The sequence below is a fragment of the Chlorocebus sabaeus genome, chromosome 26 (genome assembly GCF_047675955.1).
Source record: "Chlorocebus sabaeus isolate Y175 chromosome 26, mChlSab1.0.hap1, whole genome shotgun sequence".
Lineage (NCBI taxonomy): Eukaryota > Metazoa > Chordata > Mammalia > Primates > Cercopithecidae > Chlorocebus > Chlorocebus sabaeus.
Genome location: NC_132929.1, coordinates 56,316,907 through 56,335,462, shown reverse-complemented (window position 1 = coordinate 56,335,462; position 18,556 = coordinate 56,316,907). Strand labels below are relative to the sequence as shown.

Here is an 18,556-nt window from a genome sequence, read left to right as displayed (position 1 = left end):
ATCAATCAACCTCTTTCTCCTTGGTTCTATTTCTCTGGAGAACCCTGACTACTACAGCTGCCAGTCTCTTTTCATATTCCATGGAATACCAGGAGGCCTGGGATGTCTAATAAGAAAACCCCACAAAGACCCTTGACCCCATGAATAACAGTGAGAAAACATATTAATGAATGTCTGGCAGGGAGGCTTTACACACCCTGACCCACTGGATCAAATCACGATCATAAGTGGACACAGCTGCACCTGCGGCAGTGCAGGCCTCAGAGCACAACGGCTTTATTTGTCACTGAATGAAGGACCAGGCCTACAGCCCAAGGGAGGACCCCCGTCACAGGGTTGAAAGGGGTGCTTGAGCCCTTTGTTTCTGGAACAGCAGAGAAAATCTCATGATGGCAAGAGAGCAGGCAGCACTTTTCCAGCACACTGGCCAAAGCCGATGCGGTAACCATCCCCCTGGCAGTACCCTGGAACAGAGGAGGACAAAGGTCAGTCACAAAGTTGGTGGGCTCACCAGAACCAACACCTAGGCAGCAGCAGTGCCCGTCAGCACACAGCTGGCCCAAGGCAGGAAGGTGCCATCAGAATCACACACATATCTTAAACACAAGAATAACCCTCCACAGAAGCTGGGCAGAGTCGCACGCAGGAGCACTTGGACTAGAACCTGGGCCCACCTCACAGCCAGGGATCGTCAGAGGAACTGCAAGGCTCAATAGCTTTCCTGTGGCTGATATGGTTTGGCTGTGTCCCCCACCAAACTTCATCTTGAGTTATAGCTCCCATAATTCCCATGTGTTGTGGGAGGGACACGATGGGAGATAATTGAATCATGGGGTGGTTTCCCCCATACTGCTCTCATGGTAGTGAAGAAGTCTCATGAGATCTGATGGCTTTATACGGGGAAACCCATTTCACTTGGCTCTCATTCTCTCTTGCCTGCCACCATGTAAGACGTGCCTTTTGCCTTCCACCATGATTGTGAGGCCTCCCCAGCCATGTGGAACTGTGAGTCCATTAAACCTCTCCTTCTTCATAAATTACCCAGCCTCGGGTATGTCTTTATCAGCAGTGTGAAAACAGACTAAAACAGCGGTCAACTCTCCCCACACGGGTTTGGGTTCAAATCTTCGCTCTGCCAATTAGCCTGAAATCAGAATACCTGAGTTCAAAGCCTAGTTCCTCCACTTACTGGCTCTGTGACCTTGGGTCCCTCTAGACCTCAGTTTCTTCATCTGTGCAATGGATCTAATGATAGTGCCCACCACACAGGACTGCTGCCAGGATGATGGGAGCAAATGCATAGAAAACTCTGAGAACAGTCTCCAGTCCCCATGTGAAATACCCTGTAAGCATCAGTCATTATAACCATTATGAGCTGGGTGGCTGGGAACAAGCTGTTTAACTTCGGAACTCACCTCCCTCATCTACAAACAAGAAAAACAATGCTTATATCTCAAGGTTGTAAGGATTAGACTAAATATTTCAGTGAAATTCCCAGTACATCTCAGAAACTAATAAATACTAATTTCATTCATTTAATTCCATTTCAATAAGGCTGATGGAAAAGCAGAGAGAAGTCCATCTCTGCCTTTGAGAGGGGTCCACTTAGAGGGAGTGGGAGGTCTGGATGAGAGATACAGAGAAATGCCTACAAGGTGCTGAGTGAGCAGCATGGAGGGAAAGGGAGCAGGGAGCGGGGACATCTGAGCCAGGCCTTGACAGGTAGCTAGGAGTTCATTAAGGAAGACACATGAAAATGCCACTCCAGACAGAGGGAAGAACATGTGCAAAGGCTCAGAGACCCAAGCATTTGTCACATCTGTTCAGTGAGGCTGTCCTTTGGGGGACCCTAAGAAGCCAGGTTACCAAGGGCTCTGAGAAGCCATGGTAAGGTGTTTGAACCTCATTCTAAGGGCAATGAGGTGACACAGAGGAGCGTTCAGCAACGTTCACTTATCAGAATCAAGTCAATACAGACGCCTTCAGGCACCTGGGTTGAATTGCTTCTCAAAGGCCCCGAGCCACATGAAAGCCAGAAGAGGCAGTGACAGGGCACCACTGAGACGACACCAGGCCCAGGATGGAGGCAAAGCCACTTCTGGGGATGCTAATGACCTTGAGTTACAGAAAAATACTATTAGATCCCCTCGCCTGCTGGAGGCAAGCTCCAAACATGGAGCTATGCTTTCTGCCACCCAATGTGAAGAGAAGAAATGATGCATTACAAGATCCCAGAAGCCAAGAGAAAGAAATCCGAGCACAATGCTGAGAAGACTCATGGCCGTCTGACACCGAGACCAAGGGTGGATCCACACGACGGGGTCAATGACATCTTCAACAAGCCCTCCCGGCCTGAAAGGGTACAGCTTCTCTGAGGTGGTCCTCGTGGCCACCCTTGCTCAGCAGCAGCTCAACCCAGCATGTTTCCTAGGCCCTCTCCCTTCCACTGCCTGATCATCTGAACAGGGCTTCCGGCTCGGGCCACTCTGACCACTATCCTTCTCTGGAAAGGCAGCAGCTTGAACACCACAGTGGCATTCCCAGAAGTTTTGGTCCTGGAGCCCCTTACCCTCCCTGGCGCCAGCACAGTCGAGCCAGCCTCCCTGGCTGGGCGCACCCCATGACCCACATGCTGACAACGTGCAGGGATGCCCTTTGATGAGAGCTATGCCCTCGCCTCTTCCGTTGCTCAGTTTCATTATTTTCTGTCAGTCACTTTTCCGTCTCAATGCTCAGAAATATCCACACCACTGGAGGAAAAAAAAAAAAGCCTATTAAAGTAAAACTGGCTCCCAGCAGAAATTTATTAAACAACTGTCAAAACAACTAACTCGGAACTGCAGCATTTTAAAAGAGCCTTCTCCCAAACATGGTCCTGAAGGAGAACGGTCACCGCTTCTACACCCTGGGACCCCTGGCCACCCTTGCCCAGGAATTCTGTGCCAGGCAAGGGAAGCAAAAAAGCTGGAGAGAGAAACTGGAATAAACAGAGACACAGGAAGACAAGGTGGCAGATGCCACCACTGAGAGATACAGGGAAAGAAACGAAAGACTTTTGCTCAGATATTGTTTCCAAATAATGTCAGACACCAAGAAAGAATCCACAACAAACCACAACTATCAACACATCAAAGATCCGAAGGACAGTGGGAAATGCATGTGTCCAGCAGGGCAGAGACCATCTGTGCAAATGCCTGTGAGAACACATTCTTGCAAGTTGCAAGTTGAACACTAGATGGGGCTTGTGAGCAAGACTAGGGGATGGATGAGTTACACCAAGACCATCAGAGATTTTTGTTGATAATTGTTGGTTTGTTTACTTCACCTGTTCTCTTGCTGAACATTTTGTGGTTTTTGCACTCTCAGAAATGAGAATCTCATTGCACCACTTAAAGAGGCAAGAGGACACAAGGGTTCAGAGCACAGCTCCTGGAGCCCAGCTGCCTGTGTTCAGACCCTGGCTCCACCCTTTATCGCCTGTGTGATCCTGGGTAAGTATGCATCTTTCTGGGTCTCAGTTTCCACATCTGAAAAACAGAGACAATAAAAGTAGCTGCCTTGTTAGGAATAGAAAATGTACTGCAGGTAAAGCACTTGGCACAGTGTCTGGCCTGCAGTAAGTGCTGCAGCGTTGGCTGATGCCAGAACTTCTGAATGTTCTATCATATTTCCAGTGGTTAGAAATTGATCTGGGGAAGGAGCATCTGTGAAGAGCAAGCAGGGAAATGAGAGGCAGCCACAAAGGCATCTGAGCAAGTACAGAGAAGGAGGAGGAAAGCCAGGAAGAGCTGAAGAAACCATGTGTGGCTTTCAAGCAAGAAAGCAGCTCAGCAGGACCACGTGACCAGTGAAGTCGTAGAAGGTGACGGCAGAGCTGTCCGCCGACACGGGGCACCTTTGCACAAGGTAACACAGCTGACGCACCACCTCCACCTGCCTGCTCCTCTGCTTACCCCCTCTTTTCCCCCATAAACACACAGCCCAAATTTTAGCAATATGCACTCATTTGAGTTTTTCAGTGGTCCCTTTCTGTATGAAATTCTCTTTTTTCTTTTTATTAATACATAATGTATGCCTCTCATCTTAGCAAATTATAATTCTTCTTTCTTGGTTCCAGGGGATTTTGCGCATCTGTTCCCATTTCCCTTTTTACTTGCCAACACATGCTTCTTCAGATCCAAGGAACTGCCTTTCCCTGAATTCCTCTGCTGGCCTCCAAAAATCCTTCTGGAGCAAGGCATTGTATACACAAACAAACATGGAAATGACTCTCATGGCATCTTGGCTCCTTTCTCAATCCTTCTCTGGCTCCAATGTCAAGAACACATGTGCATTCCAACTGCTAAATACCAGCCTCCTTTCTTCCAGGCCCTGGACAGCTGCCTGGTCTAGCATGGCTTAGTCAGGGGCCCTTATCACACTGACAACAGAGAGCTAAAGCCACCATTTTCTCTTCTGCCATCATCTCTTTCCTTCCTTTCCCCAAATCAAAACTTCAGAAAGTGCTTTCACTCAATCCACAGAACCGTGACCAAAGGCCTGCGGTAGGTCTGGCAAGCATTGCAGAAAGACTAGAGACAGACCCAGCAGGGGAATCAGAAGGCCTCGGTTGCAGCCTGGCTTCCCCAGTTGTGGGACTTTTGTCAAAGTAACCTGCCTTCTATCAGCCTAAGTTTTCTACTCTGCAAAATGGAGGCAATGCTATATTACCACACGGCTATTGTGAGTAAAAAAATGAAATAAGGAAGGTGGACATGCCTACAATATGGTTGGCTACTAGCAGATGTTCAGTAAATATTGTCAAATGCAAATTAGAGAGGTTTAATTAGGCTGCAGAAATGTGAGCAAAATGGGTATTTATTGACTAATAATGGGTATCATCTGCTGTTTTGAACTCTGCCTGCATCTTCTCTACCAAATCCACTTTATTCAAAGAACTAACCAAAGCCACACTGAGCATGCACTGTGTGGTTGCTACTTGGACTAAACTTCGCTCTCCAAGAGCTCTGGAGTGGACTAAATTATGGCCCCCAAAGACATACAGCCGAATCCCTAGGACCTGTGAATGTTACCTTATATAGTAAATTTTTTGGAGATGTGATTAAGTTAGGCTCTTAGAATGAGGAGATTGTCTAGGTGGGCCCTAAATACTATCACATGTGTGTTATAAGAGAGGTAAAGGAGATGAGACAGAAGAGGAGGCGACAATGTGACCATGGAGGCAGAGATCGGCGCGATGTGGCCACAAGCCAAAGAGGCTTCCTTCCACCAGACGCTGGAAGAGGCCAGGGACAGACACTCCCCAGAGTTTCCAGGAACATGGCACCGCTAACACGAGAATTTTGAACTTGTACCTTATAGAACTGTGAGAGAATACATTTCAGCTGTTTTAAGCCACAAAGTTTGCGGTACTGTGTTACTGAGACCACAGGAAACTAACACAAGCTTTTAGTTAAGCACAGAAACTGACATGAACATCATTAACCAGAATTCTGTATTTTCCATGAATTGCTAGCAGAGAGGACAGAGATATTGATTCTACCTGAGCAACCAGAGAAGGTAACATTTGGGCTGAGCCCGTGTATATCCAAGGGTTTGCAGGTAATGAGAAAAGCAATTCTCTTATCACAGAGGGTTACGTATTAGAACGAGACTGTAAGACTAAGCAGGTAGAGCAGAATCAGAGGGGAAGATATTGATTTGTTGAAACAGCAGCTTTGAGAAGACCTTGAGCGGAAGAGTAATGGGAAAAGCAAACATGAAGGTTCATTTTTCAGGCACCATGAGCAGGATGGATTGCAAGGGCCTGGTGCAAAAGCTCTTCTAGGATTTCAGGCCTGGAAGGGTGATGGTGTGGAGTGGGTCCGCGGCACAGAGATGGCAGGGCATTTTCCAAGGATGCCCAACAGACTGTGCTGATGAAACGGGGGCAAGGTTCCAGCCCATAGATTGTCAGCGGTATGAAGACAGTCAAGGAAGGAGGGGCGAGGGTGACAATTAGGCATCCCAAGGGAAATGTGTGGTCAGCAGGTGGAGAGCAGGACATGGAGTGTTAGTGCAGAGGCCGGGCACCACCTCGCCCCAGGGTGGCTGTTCTACTGGGCAAGCAGGTGCCACTGCTTGTCACTTCATGCAGGGATCCCATTAAGAAGAGGTCAAGAGGCAAAGCCTTCTAAAAACTGGGTTCTGGAAAAAAGCAGCAATGACAATAAAGATAACTATGAAAAGACGACCATCATCACCATTTTTAAGCACTCACAAGGTAACGTGTCCTCTGATAGGTGCTTTAGACACTATCAAAGGTGTTAAACACCTAGGTTCTGAAGATAAGCTGCCTGGAAAGGAAACCAGATTTCATTATTTACTGGCTGCAGATCTGGGGCAACTCATTTAACCCCACTACGCCTTCACTTTTTCATCTGTAAAATGGCACAGTCACGACACTGGAATATAAACCCAGAAGAGCAGAGACTTCATTTGTCTTTTTACCACCAGAACCCCAAGATGGGACTCAGAGTAGGTGCTCAATAAATGTCTACAAAGGGAATAAACAAGTTCATTTAATCTTTACAACTATGCTGTCAGGTTACGTATTGTATTCACTCCATTTTAAAGATGAAGAAGGCTGGGCACAGTGGCTCATGCCTGTAATCCCAGCACTTTGGGAGGCCAAGCCGGGCAGATCACAAGGTCAGGAGTTTGAAACCAGCCTGGCCAACATGGTGAAACCCCGTATCTACTAAAAACACAAATATTAGCCAGGTGTATTAGGAAGCTATTAGGAAAGCTTTTAGTTAATCATGGAAACTGACACGTACACAATTAGCACGCCTGTAATCCCAGCTACTCAGGAGGCTAAGGCAGGAGAATCGCTTGAACCTGGGAGACGGAGGTTGCAGTGAGCTGAGACTGTGCCACCACACTCCAGATTAGATGACAGAGCAACACTCTGACTCAAAAAAAGAAAAAAAATTAAAGATGAGGAAAAACTGAGTCTCAGAAAGGTTAAATAACTTAATGAAGGTTGCACAGCTGGTGGGGGACCTGGGAGTCCAACCTGAATCTTTCCAGCTCTAAAGAGTGTGCTGCTAACCACTATGGTGCCCTTCCCCTCTATTAGTAAAATGTGGTAGGCAGAATGGCCCCCCAGAAGAATTAAGAGGCACCCTTGCCTCCTCGCAATGGGCTGCTGGGAAGCCTCAGCCACTAACTCAGCTGAACCTTCCTTGATCCTAGTCATAGCTCACCAAGTTTCTGCACAGGAGGTTTGCTGCAAAGTCTAGACCCTGAGGAACCTGCCAGGATTTTATAATTTTGCTCAGGGAGAAGGGAGACCAAGCAGAATGTCTACAGTCTTTCTGACCTGGGGAGACTCATGCTTGAAGTCCTGCGTAGCCATAGCTGTGGGGAAGGACAGAACAAGCAGGCAGAGACTCTGGGAGGCAGAGTCAGGATGCATTAGAACAGATGGCTTCATGGCCAGGTGGAAGCGTCCTGCAGCTAGAACAGTGCACGGCGGGCAAGGAGAAAGATGAGCTGCTGGGTTTGGCAGCCCTCACCTGTTATGATGACTTCATCCCCGTCCAGCAGAAACTTCCTGGTCTGACCATTCCCCAGGTTGATGGGCTTCGTTCCCTTCCACGACAGTTCCAACATGGAGCCGAAGCTTTCTGGCTCCTTATTCACAGGAAAGGAAAGAAAGAATAACATGAATTTATGCCTTGGCTCTGGCATGGACCACGCTCAGCAAGACCTGGGAGTCCCGAGAAGCAGCAGGGGCCCTCATGCCCCTCAGAAACACTGTCTCGGCCTTGGTGGGATCACTGCAGAGATGCCTTTGAGACTTGGAACTTTGCCCCTTCTTCCTGTGGGGACAGCAATGGTTCCACTAAGGACATCGCTTATTTAGGAATCACAGTGAATCCCTGACCAGAGTGCCCAGTGCCCCCTGCAGCATCCCCTCCCCACTCTGGAGGCTGCAGTTTGCCCAGATACTGTGATGCTTAACACCCTCCTGTTGACAGCTCATGGAACAAGAGGGCTCGGCGAGGCCCCTGCAGGGAGTGACTGACGCATGCACCACCCCAAGGTCATCGTCTCCGAAGGTTCTGTGACTCCCACAGGCTTACAGGGGGACAAGTGGGCAGGAAGGGGCACAGCAACATGGCCACCTCATCCTGGGAGGGTACAGTGTGAGATGGTGACAACAAGACACTATCACTGTCTCCTGACTCCTCCCCACGTGTCACTGTGCTGCTCCCCTACAGAGGCAGAGACCCAGGCCTCCGTTCTCACACCAGTCTCCTTAGGTTTGCATTTGGATGAGAAGTCCCTACTGCACCCAGAGAGAAAGGCTACGAGGAAGACAGAGTTGTGAGATACACCCACCTTGGGCCTGAAATTCCTTCTTGAGGGTGAGCTGAGGGCCCTCGGGGCTGTGTGGGGAGTAGGGATGTTCTGTGTGGGCAGCACACAGTGCAGCCAAATACTCACCGGCCCACTGATGGTCCCAGTAGCCAAGAGGTCCCCCGGCCGCAGGTTGCAGCCATTGACAGAGTGGTGAGTAAGCTGCTGCAGCAACGTCCAGTACATATACTGTGGGCAATGGACGCAAGGTGGAATGAGCAGCTGCAGGCTCAGCCTAGCATCCCGGAGGCAACTGAGCACAGCCTGCCCTGCTCACGACCACCTTCCCTGGCCTTTCCCCAGTCCCGAGCTCCCCCAGCCAGCTCTCTCCAGGCCCTCATAGCAAGGACACACTGTCCTCCTAGGGAGCTGCCCAGAGACTTCCCCCAAGCTCTTTCATCTCCTTCACAAGCTCCGACCTCAGCTCCTCTGCTACCTCAAGCCCACACTGACCACCTTCTCCAAGCAGCATCCCCTAGGGGCTGACCTTGCTGCTCAGTCCCTCAGCCTGCAACATGCCCATGTGTACAACACTCCACTCTGCCCTGGGAACACCCTCCAGTCCTGCATTGGGAGAGTCTAAGTCCTCACCACAGCAGAGGCTTCTTGTGAACAAAGCCCTTGCTCCCATTCTCCCATGCCGGGCCTTGGGATGGACACTGAGCAATGGAGCTGAATGATTCAAACACGATGTCAGGGCAGGCCAAGAAGTGATGGAGAGCTATGGGAGGTCAGGCTGTGGGCAGAGGGGTCCAAGGTACCACGTGCCCACCAAGACTCTCAGAGGCAATGCATGCCCACGCCTGTCCCACGCCACAGCTTCTCACATCACCATTCCTATAGTCATACATCCCGGCATAGGAAACCCAAAAGATGGATTCTTGCCCACAAGCCCCCACAAGGAGGCCCCTTAATTTCTTCTTACTAGCCTAAGGAGCCCAGAATAATATTAAATTAGAAGGGAAATTAGGGGAACTAGGAATGGTTCAATGATTCAGAGGATATTCAAAAGGCCAAGAAACAAATGAACCATAAACATATGACTAACATGCCCAGCTGCATTAGTCATTAGGAAAATGCATACTGCAGTCACAATCCCCGGCACAGTTTGAATGAAAAGGCAAACACCACCAGCGCTGACGAGGATGTGGAGCAGGCAAAATGCTTACATGCTGCTAGTGGGAGTATATACTGGTATAACCACTTCAGAAAACTGTTTGGAAGTACTCCTAAGCTGAATCTACATGTACTCTATGACCCAGCAAGCTTATTACTGGATATACACTCAACAGAAATGTGCACATATGTGCACCAAAAGGTGTGTACTAAAATGTTCACAGTAACTCTATGATAGCCAGAAACAATGGAAACAACCAAATGTCCATCAATTGTGGAATTGATGTGACTTAAAAAAATAAATCAAGTGTGGAATATATATACCGTGCAACACTAGAAGGCAATGAGAAAAATGAGCTATCACTGCAAAGAGCAACAGGGTCGAATCTCACAAATATAACACTAAAACAAAGAAGCCAGCTAGAAAAGAATACATGCTATCCTATGATTCCATTTCCATAAAACTGAAAAACAGAAAAAAAATATATGGTAATAGAGGTCAGGAGAGGAGTGACCTTTGCTGGAGGGAGTGACTAAGTGACCTGGTGGGGCCCAGGGGTCTGCTGAGATGCTGGAAATGTCCCATTTCTGATCTGGGTGCTGGTTGCACAGGGATGTTCATTTTAGGAAAACTCTTCTAGCTATACATGTATAATATGCACTTTTTAAAATTTTTATTTTTTGAAATAGGGTCTTGCTCTATCACACATGCTGGAGTGCAGTGGCGTGATCATGGTTCACTGCAGCCTCAACCTCCTGGGCTCAAGTGATCCTCCTGCCTCAGCCTCCCAAGTAGCTGGGACCACAGGTGCATGCTACCATGCCCGGCTAATTTTTTTACTTTTTACAGAGACAAGGTCTCATTATGTTGCCCAGGCTGGTCTCAAACACCTAGGCTTAAGTGATCCTCCCACCTCGGCCTCCCAAAGTGCTGGGATTACAGTAATGTGTGCATTTTTATCTATGTGTATTATGCTTCAATTAAAAGTTCACTTTAAAAATAAGTCACTCTCACCAACACAGCCCCTGGCAGGACAGGATAAACCAGGAACGAGACCTTTACAAGAACACCTATTGTCCCCCAAGAAAATCCCTGGCCACATTTATGTAGCCTCTATGTTGACAGAACTCTGTGACCCCACGGCCACTCCTAAAAGAGACAGGCCATGGAAGCTCCAGGCCCACAGGCTGAGCCATCATCATATCCCAAAAGCAATGCCCTCCTCCTGCTCCTGCCAAGAAGAAAAGTCTCTCTTTCCCCCAATTCTAAGAAGCAGTCTGATCAGCGTCAAAACTTACCTTAGAATTGGACTTGCATATGGTAGCCGCCTGGCTCATTCCTTCTCCTGTTGGAAAGAAAAGCAATATTGATGAAAACTTAATTCCATGCTTCAGGGAGGCAAATAAAAAAAGAATTGTTCTGTGGCTAAAGCTTCCCATCGTCCAACATGATTTCACTTAAAGTCTGTGAAACAATTAGCTCCTAGGACATCAGAGCTGGGATGTCCAGGGTTGGCCAATACATGCGCACGAGTCACCACTTCCTCCTCCCACACCTACAGCAGGCAGCATTAACTGATCACAGCCCATGTTTGCTCTGAGTCCACATGCAGCCTCAGAAATCCTTCTTAACACAGTGAACCTAGCACCCACAAATCCACTGGAGACAGTGTGCCATTTGAAGGCTACTTGTGACTTTTGACCAAGGATAACCTGCTGTCCCCTCAGGAGTCCTCTGGATAGCTGGGTTATCTGTCCCCTGCCAAGCTCCTCCAGTGATGGGCAATGTGCTACTTTACAATGGACTAAACAATATTTACTAAACATCTACTACATGCAAGTTACCGGACTGTTGTTGTTCCACTTCTGAACAACACTAATAAGTAGAAAGCTCCTCTGCTCCCTCAAAACCTGGCTTCCTCCCTTGGTCCTAACTTCCCCTCTGAGGTGGCACAGAACAGATGTGCTCTTCAGCCATGCGAGTTCTGGGTCCCCCAAGCCTGCTCCTCCCCAGACCCTTTCACCTAGATCCCAACTCAGAACATCAGAACTGCAAATGCAACACTACATCTCTGGACACCATGCTTTCTGGATAATTTTGTCCCTTCTCCACCAGTGGCCTCCCCTGCGTGAGTTCACCTCTAGGCAGGCAGGAAGAAATATCTAGGATGAAACCAGATAGAAAATACACTCCAAGCATGCATAGTGGGTGGCAGGAGGCCAACCTAGAACTTGTGACGCTTGGATTGAGTCCCAGCCCTGCCATTAGCCAGGTAGGTGACTCGGGGTGAATCCTTCTCCTCTCTGAGCCTCAGCTACCTGACCTGGAACCTCAAAGAGCAGGCCCAGCACAGCTTCCCAGGGGGCCCTGAGCAGCCAGGAGGCTCTCTGTGGCAGCCTTTTCTCCGTGGAGCATCCTGCTCCCATGGCAACAGCTCCGCACTCCTGCAGGGTACTGAGCCTCCTGACAGGAACCACCTCATGAAGGGCCGAGACCCTGGAACTGGCAGTGAGACAGACACAGCAAAGCCTGGTGTGTGCAGACAGAGCAGATGGAAGAATGGAATGGAGCTGGCTGGGCGCGGTTGCTCACGCCTGTAATCCCAGCACTTTGGGAGGCTGAGGCAGGTGGATCACCTAAGGTCAGGAGTTCGAGAACATCCTGACCAACTTGAAGAAACCCCGTCTCTACTAAAAATACAAAATTAGCCAGGTGTGGTGGCACATGCCTGTAATCCCAGCTACACAGGAGACTGAGACAGAAGAATTGCTTGGACCCAGGGCCGGAGGTTGTGGTGAGCCGAGATCGCGCCATTGCACTCCAGCCTGGGTAACAAAAGTGAAACTCTGTCTCAGGAAAAAAAAAAAGAGAAAAAAAAAAAAGAGAAAGGAATGTAGCTAAAAAGGAGATGTGGCCAGAGTGTGCCTAGGAGGTCTGTGTGTGGCCGCCAGGCAAACCCTCTCCACCTGAGGGCCTCTATTGGGACTGGAAAATGACACCTGACTCTTCCTAGGTACAGATCCTGTCCCAGACCTTTGCATGAATTGACATGTTTGGTCCCCACAACACACCATGAGGTCAACGCCATTATTATCCCATTTCATAGATGACAAATGAGGACATGGCCAGGTTGGGCAACTTGCCCAAAGTCCCGCAGTTGAGGAGCAGAGTCATGGCCTGCAGAGCCAGTCTCGTTATTACCAACTCTCTGCCGGTCTGTTCACGGAGCTGGGCTGAGCAGCCACAGGGAGATGTGGGTCCTGTCTATCTCAGGGCTGGCCCAGTGTGGGGATCTCAGGCCTGTCTGCAAGACACGCAGGGCTGGCCCAGGGTGGGAATCTGGGGCCTTGATGCGCTGGCTCTGTGTGGCCCCAGGGGCTCAGCCAAGCCTCCTGCGAGCAGACCCACAAGGACATGCTTTCAAACAGGCACTCAATGAAATGTGCCACCCACCACAGAAGTGAGGGTCAGTAGCGATATGTGAGCGGGGGCCAGGCAGCCCCTGGAGAGGCTGGAGACGGGATTCAAGTGGAAGACAGAGGTGCCGGACTCCATCCTTTCAGCCCTATCACTGAGAGCTCAGTGACAGGGTTAATGCCCTGTGGGCCCAGTTAGGTTCCCAGTGAGCACCAGAGCATCCCCTCCCCTCCTATTTTATTTTATTTTATTTTATTTTATTTATTTTATTTTATTTTTTTTTTGAGACAGAGTCTCGCTCTGTCACCCAGGCTGGAGTGCAGTGGCGCCATCTCGGCTCACTGTAAGCTCTGCCTCCTGGGTTCACGCCATTCTCCTGCCTCAGCCTCCTGAGTAGCCGGGACTAGAGGCGCCCACCACCACGCCAGGCTAATTTTTTGTATTTTTAGTAGATGGGGTTTCACCGTGTTAGCCAAGATGGTCTCGATCTCCTGACCTCATGATCCACCCGCCTCGGCCTCCCAAAGTGCTGGGATTACAGGCATGAGCCACCGTGCCCGGCCCTCTTTCCTTTAGAAGAGCCACACGTCTCCAGGGCTGTAGCATGTGCCCCCACCCTTGCCAAAGCTCAGGAGCCTTCAGGACAAGGCACACAGGCACACATTCCCTCAGAGCTCCTGGCCATGTCAATCCCCCCACGACATACCTTTCAGGGCAACAGAGAGGTTGATGTCAAATGTGTAGGGCTGATCATGGCAGAGATACGGCAGAGGCCTGGGGTCCTGGGAGGGCAAAGCACAGCACAGAGGTCACTGGCAGGTGGGCTGAGCTCATCCGGCTGGGCCCCCAGACCAGTCAGGCCCCTGGCAGCACCTGTTCCCCCAGGCAGAGGGTCTGAGACAGCAGGAGCATTCCCTCTCCAGGGTCCCAGCACTGTGTCCTTGGATAGCAGTGGGGGGATCATACTGTGGGGCTCCAGGAAAAGCAGCCAAGGAAGGGGCATCAGCAGGTCAAAGGTCACAGAAGCCAAACCAGAGATGTTCCTGTAAGCCACAGGAGGGGAGAGAAAGGGAAGGTGGGCAGCAGACAAGTCAAGATGGGGAACAAAGCATGGCCTGTGAGGAAAGGCTGGGGCCTGAAAGGGCATTGCAGGGCCCCTGGAAGGCAGAGGGGTCACAAAAGAAGCAGACAGCCCTGGCTGGTGATGGAGTCAGCGAGGGAGGCAGCTTGGGTGGCTGGGCCAGAACATCTGCACTTCGGCCAAAAACAGTGTTTTCCAAAGCATGGTACGTCAGTCACCCATGGGACATGAGATCGTTTTTGGTGATTCTAATAGTTATGAAACACTGTAGCTAGTGATGCCAGTAGGAATATAAAGTTCCCTTCTTAATATATTAAGTTTTAAACTGGGAGCCACTCTGAAGAAAAACATTAAGTAAATAATAGTTCAGAAGGGGTAACAGTAGTGATGGTTTTACATAAATGGTGTTCAGGAAGGGCTTGGCACAGAGGAGTGTGGGCAAAGCCTTGTGATGACAGACCTGGAAGAAGGCAGATGACTGGAGGACAAGCAGAGAGACGCTGTGGCCTTCCGGCCCTAGGGAGACTAGACAGGGCCACTGTCGGCTAGAGAGAAAGCCACGTCCTGGACACTGAAAATGAGCAGGGGTGGGCAGGGAGCAGTGAGGAGAGAGCAAGGGGCGAGTGTGAAAGCCCCACAGTACTTCACTAGAACTGGCTTGCAGGGAAAGACCTCAAGGTTGTTTGTAGCACAGCAAACATGAGATGACCCCAGAGGCAGAGGAACACGGGATAGCAGTGTGGGTGCAGGACCTGCACAGGGTGTTGCTAGAGGTCCCCAGCAAATGAGTGGTGAGATGCTCAAGTGAGGATGTGCAAATGGCTGGGAGCTTGGCCTGGATTCCCACAGGGAGGTCAGAATTGGAGAGGGGCATCGTGAGGACTCAGAGACACTGGAGAACGAGGACAGGTCACATGCCAGAAGCCAAGGGGTGAGGCAATGCCAACAAGAGTGAGGGGCCACAGGAAGTCCATGCTGAAGGGAACACAAGGTCATGACACTGGCTATCGGGTCACAGGTGACTCTGGCCAGATGTTGCCAGTGATGGAGTGGGGCAGATTGCAAGAGGCTGAGAACGGGGGACTGGGACCAGGGGTCAAGGCCTAGGCCCAGTGGTAGACCCAGTGGTGCTGGGAACCAGAGGCTGCCGGGACTCCCTTGTTGCTGGGCTCCAAACTGCATTCTATGAGTTGGGATCCAGGTGGCGCCATTTGCACAGAACACGATTTGATGGCCACCTGGGAGGTTGTGCAATGTTGGTACCTGCAGGGACTCCTCCTACCAACTGTCCAGATCCCCTGGTCTTGCAAGATTCTTAAGGTTACAAAATCCTGTGTTTTCTCCAAGAACTGTGCCAGGGTCAGGGAAACCATAAGGGAGAATGATGCCCTGGCTGCCTGGAGGTAATCGTGGCCAGGAACTCCCAGGCACTCCACTGTGGGCATGCCATGGGCATAGGGTTTCCTTCCCGATGGTCTGCATGCCCGGCATGTCCACTCAGTGGGCAAGCAGGCTCGGAGGCAGCAGGGCTGGGTTTGGGAGCTTCCTGTAGAGAGTGTGCTTACCTGCTTCGGGTTGGGCAGAGCAAAGGGCATGAGAGCATCCATGGGCACCACCCACGGAGAGATGGTGGTCCCAAAACTCTTCCCAAGGAATGGCCCGAGAGGGACATACTCCCACTTCTGAATGTCTCGTGCTGCAGAAGAAGGGCGCACCCGGGACTTACAAAGGCTGATCAGGGCCTCTCCCTAAGACCCCCTCCTGCCCTTGACCAAGGAGAAAAGACACCCAGCACAGCCCCTCCACAAAGCTCAGCCCCAGCCAGGCTGCCCCAGGACCAAGGGGCAAGAGCATCCAATGCCAAGGACAGAGGTCCTTTGAGGCCACTGTGCCAGGCTACAGTAAAGAGAAGGATGACCCAACGGTGGTCAGGATATCCCCCAGGAAGGGGCCGGAAGCTCATCCTCAAACTATGAGGGAGACACTTCCTGGGGCTTACGGTGCCACCTTCCTCCCACGTATCGCAAAGGGTTGAGAGCTCAGGCTCAGAAGCTGGACTGTTGCTTCAAATCTTAGTTCAGCAATTAACTGAAATCTCCCTGTGCCTCAGTTCCTCATCTGTAAAATGGGAATGATAATATTGCACATGCCATGTAGGGATCAGCGGGAGAATATATGTAGGGTGTTAAGCACAGGGCCTGACACATAAGTGCTCAGTAAATATTAGTTATGGTGTCAGCTGTGTCCCTAGCCACTCATGAGGAAACTGGAGCTCAGAGGAGTTGAGTGGCCTGAGTTCTTAGAGCTGAAACTTTGTTTGATACCCAAACCTACACTCTCAGTCACTGCATCAACTGCCACTTTTGACCTGCACCAGATCTTCAGCTTCTATGAAATTGCCCCCAGTCCCCAGCCTCCTCCCCCTCATCTCCACAGGAGCAGAACTCCAGTAATTACCACTCCAGTCGTTCATAAGGACCATCCCAAAAATGTGCTCATGGGCCTTGGAAATGGGGATCGGCTCTCCCAATCTGTTTCCAGGGCCTACAAAAAAAGCCTGACATGGGGGAGAGTTCATTAGAATCCGGAGCTGATCTGCCCGCCCAGGTCACTTGTCACCTAGAGAGCAAAGGTCAGGTATTTCCAAACTCCAGCCATGGATCAGGACTGCCACAGGGGCCTGGCAAGAATCCACCGTGTTTCTAAGTCAGAGGTCGGGTAGACGCCTCAGGAAAGCAGCGTGCAGTGGTGTGCCCTGCCCCCGCCCCCAGCCTTCCTTCCACGCCCCTGAGCTCCACAGCAGCCTCCCCTCCCTTCAGTGCATCCCAGACCACTCTGCTCTTTCCTCTTCGTCCCTTACAGGCTTTGCCTTTCAAGACTTGACAGCTACACGGGGCTTGTAAAACTGAAACTATCAGAGTTTATATTCATGTCATGAAAAGCCAGGCCAGACACTGTGGCTCACGTCTATAATCTCAGCACTTTGGGAGGCCAAGGTGGAAGGATCACTTGAGCCTAGGAGTTTGAGACAAGCCTGAGCAACATAGTGAGACCCACCTCTACAAAAAATAAACAAAATTAGCCAGGCATGGTGGCACCTGTCTGCAGTCCCAGGTACTTAGGAGGCTTATGTGGGTGGACTGCTTGAGCCAGGGAGGTCAAGGCTGCAGTGGGCCGAGATCACGCCACTGCACTCCAGCCTGGGTGACAGAGCAAGACCCTGTCTCAAAAAAATAAAATAAAATAAAATAAAAAAATTTTTAAATGAAAAACCAAAAGACTGCCTCCTTCATGCAGCAAATAGTGCCAGAGAGAGCATACCCCACAGCCTCTAACCCCAATCCATCACCCCATTACCTCTACAGAAAAACAGCACCAACGTGATGTCCATGAACCAACAGACTAGCCAGACATCATTAGAAAGAAAAAAATTGGCCGGGCGCGGTGGCTCACGCCTGTAATCCCAGCACTTTGGGAGGCCGAGGCGGGCGGATCACAAGGTCAGGAGATCGAGACCATGGTGAAACCTCGTCTCTTCTAAAAATAGAAAAAATTAGCCGGGCACAGTGGCGGGCGCCTGTAGTCCCAGCTACTCGGGAGGCTGAGGCAGGAGAATGGCGTGAACCCGGGAGGCGGAGCTTGCAGTGAGCCGAGATTGCGCCACTGCACTCCAGCCTGGGCGACAGAGCGAGACTCCGTCTCAAAAAAAAAAAAAAAAAAAAAAAGAAAGAAAGAAAAAAATTGGGAAAATCTCTTTCGAAAACACATAGACTCAGCCATGACATTTGCAAAACTTAGTCACCATTGTATTTGTTCTCTGACAGTAAACATTGCAAACTTTTCATCAAGACAAAAAAAGAACCCAAAACACTATCTTATGGAGAATCCCACAACCTTCAGTCCAGGTGACCTGGGTTCTCTGCCCCAACCATTTCTCCACATGCTGACTCTCTCTGTCTTTTCTCTCCCCCTCTCAACAGGGACCAACATGGGTGAAGCGTCTGCCTGCAGAGTCCTTAGTTCTCCCAGAGAGAAGACCGTGGCCCCAAACCAGGGCTCAGATGCCCTGCTCTGATGAATCTCAGCTGGGAGTCCTCCTCCCAAAGTCTCACATGGCACCCTTGCTAAGGCAAGAGGAGGCAGAGGGCTGGCAGGGAATGCTCTGCTATCCACAGGCTATTCAGCAGTGCCCACTCATTTCCCTCCTCTGGACTGAATCCAGAGAAATCACATGGAAGCCCAGGAGAGACAGGGAGCTCCAGAAAAGCAAACGGGCCTTCCAGCCTGCCTCCACCAACCAAGGCTTCCCACTGCCTCAGCCTGACTCGGTGGCCCCACGACAGCTTCTTCTACACCATCAGTGATGAGGCACTCAGAGTTTCCTGAGGCAATGCCTAAAACCATAGGTGCTGACTATGGGAAAGCCCCCTCCACCTGCCTGTCTGCATTTCCCACATGGAGGCTGACTCCACCCTTGGGCATCAGACAACCCAGGAGATGCTGAAGACACTGCCAGGTCCCTGGAGCACTCCCTC

At 50.4% G+C, this 18,556-nt stretch overlaps 1 protein-coding gene across 5 annotated transcripts in view; it reads right to left on the bottom strand.

The window, feature by feature from the left end:
* Positions 1 to 228: 228 nt before the first annotated feature.
* The window catches only part of FAH (fumarylacetoacetate hydrolase), a 36,083-nt gene continuing 17,755 nt past the window's right edge, over positions 229 to 18,556 (bottom strand). For all 5 annotated transcript variants that reach the window (XM_008015669.3, XM_008015667.3, XM_008015666.3 and 2 more), the window contains 7 exons: positions 16,479 to 16,578; positions 15,587 to 15,717; positions 13,647 to 13,722; positions 10,822 to 10,868; positions 8,494 to 8,595; positions 7,560 to 7,677; positions 229 to 464 (listed from right to left, as the gene is read on the bottom strand). In XM_008015669.3, the coding sequence (XP_008013860.3) occupies positions 385 to 464; positions 7,560 to 7,677; positions 8,494 to 8,595; positions 10,822 to 10,868; positions 13,647 to 13,722; positions 15,587 to 15,717; positions 16,479 to 16,578 (654 nt within the window). In that variant the 3' untranslated portion in view covers positions 229 to 384. The remainder of the gene's footprint in view (positions 465 to 7,559; positions 7,678 to 8,493; positions 8,596 to 10,821; positions 10,869 to 13,646; positions 13,723 to 15,586; positions 15,718 to 16,478; positions 16,579 to 18,556) is intronic.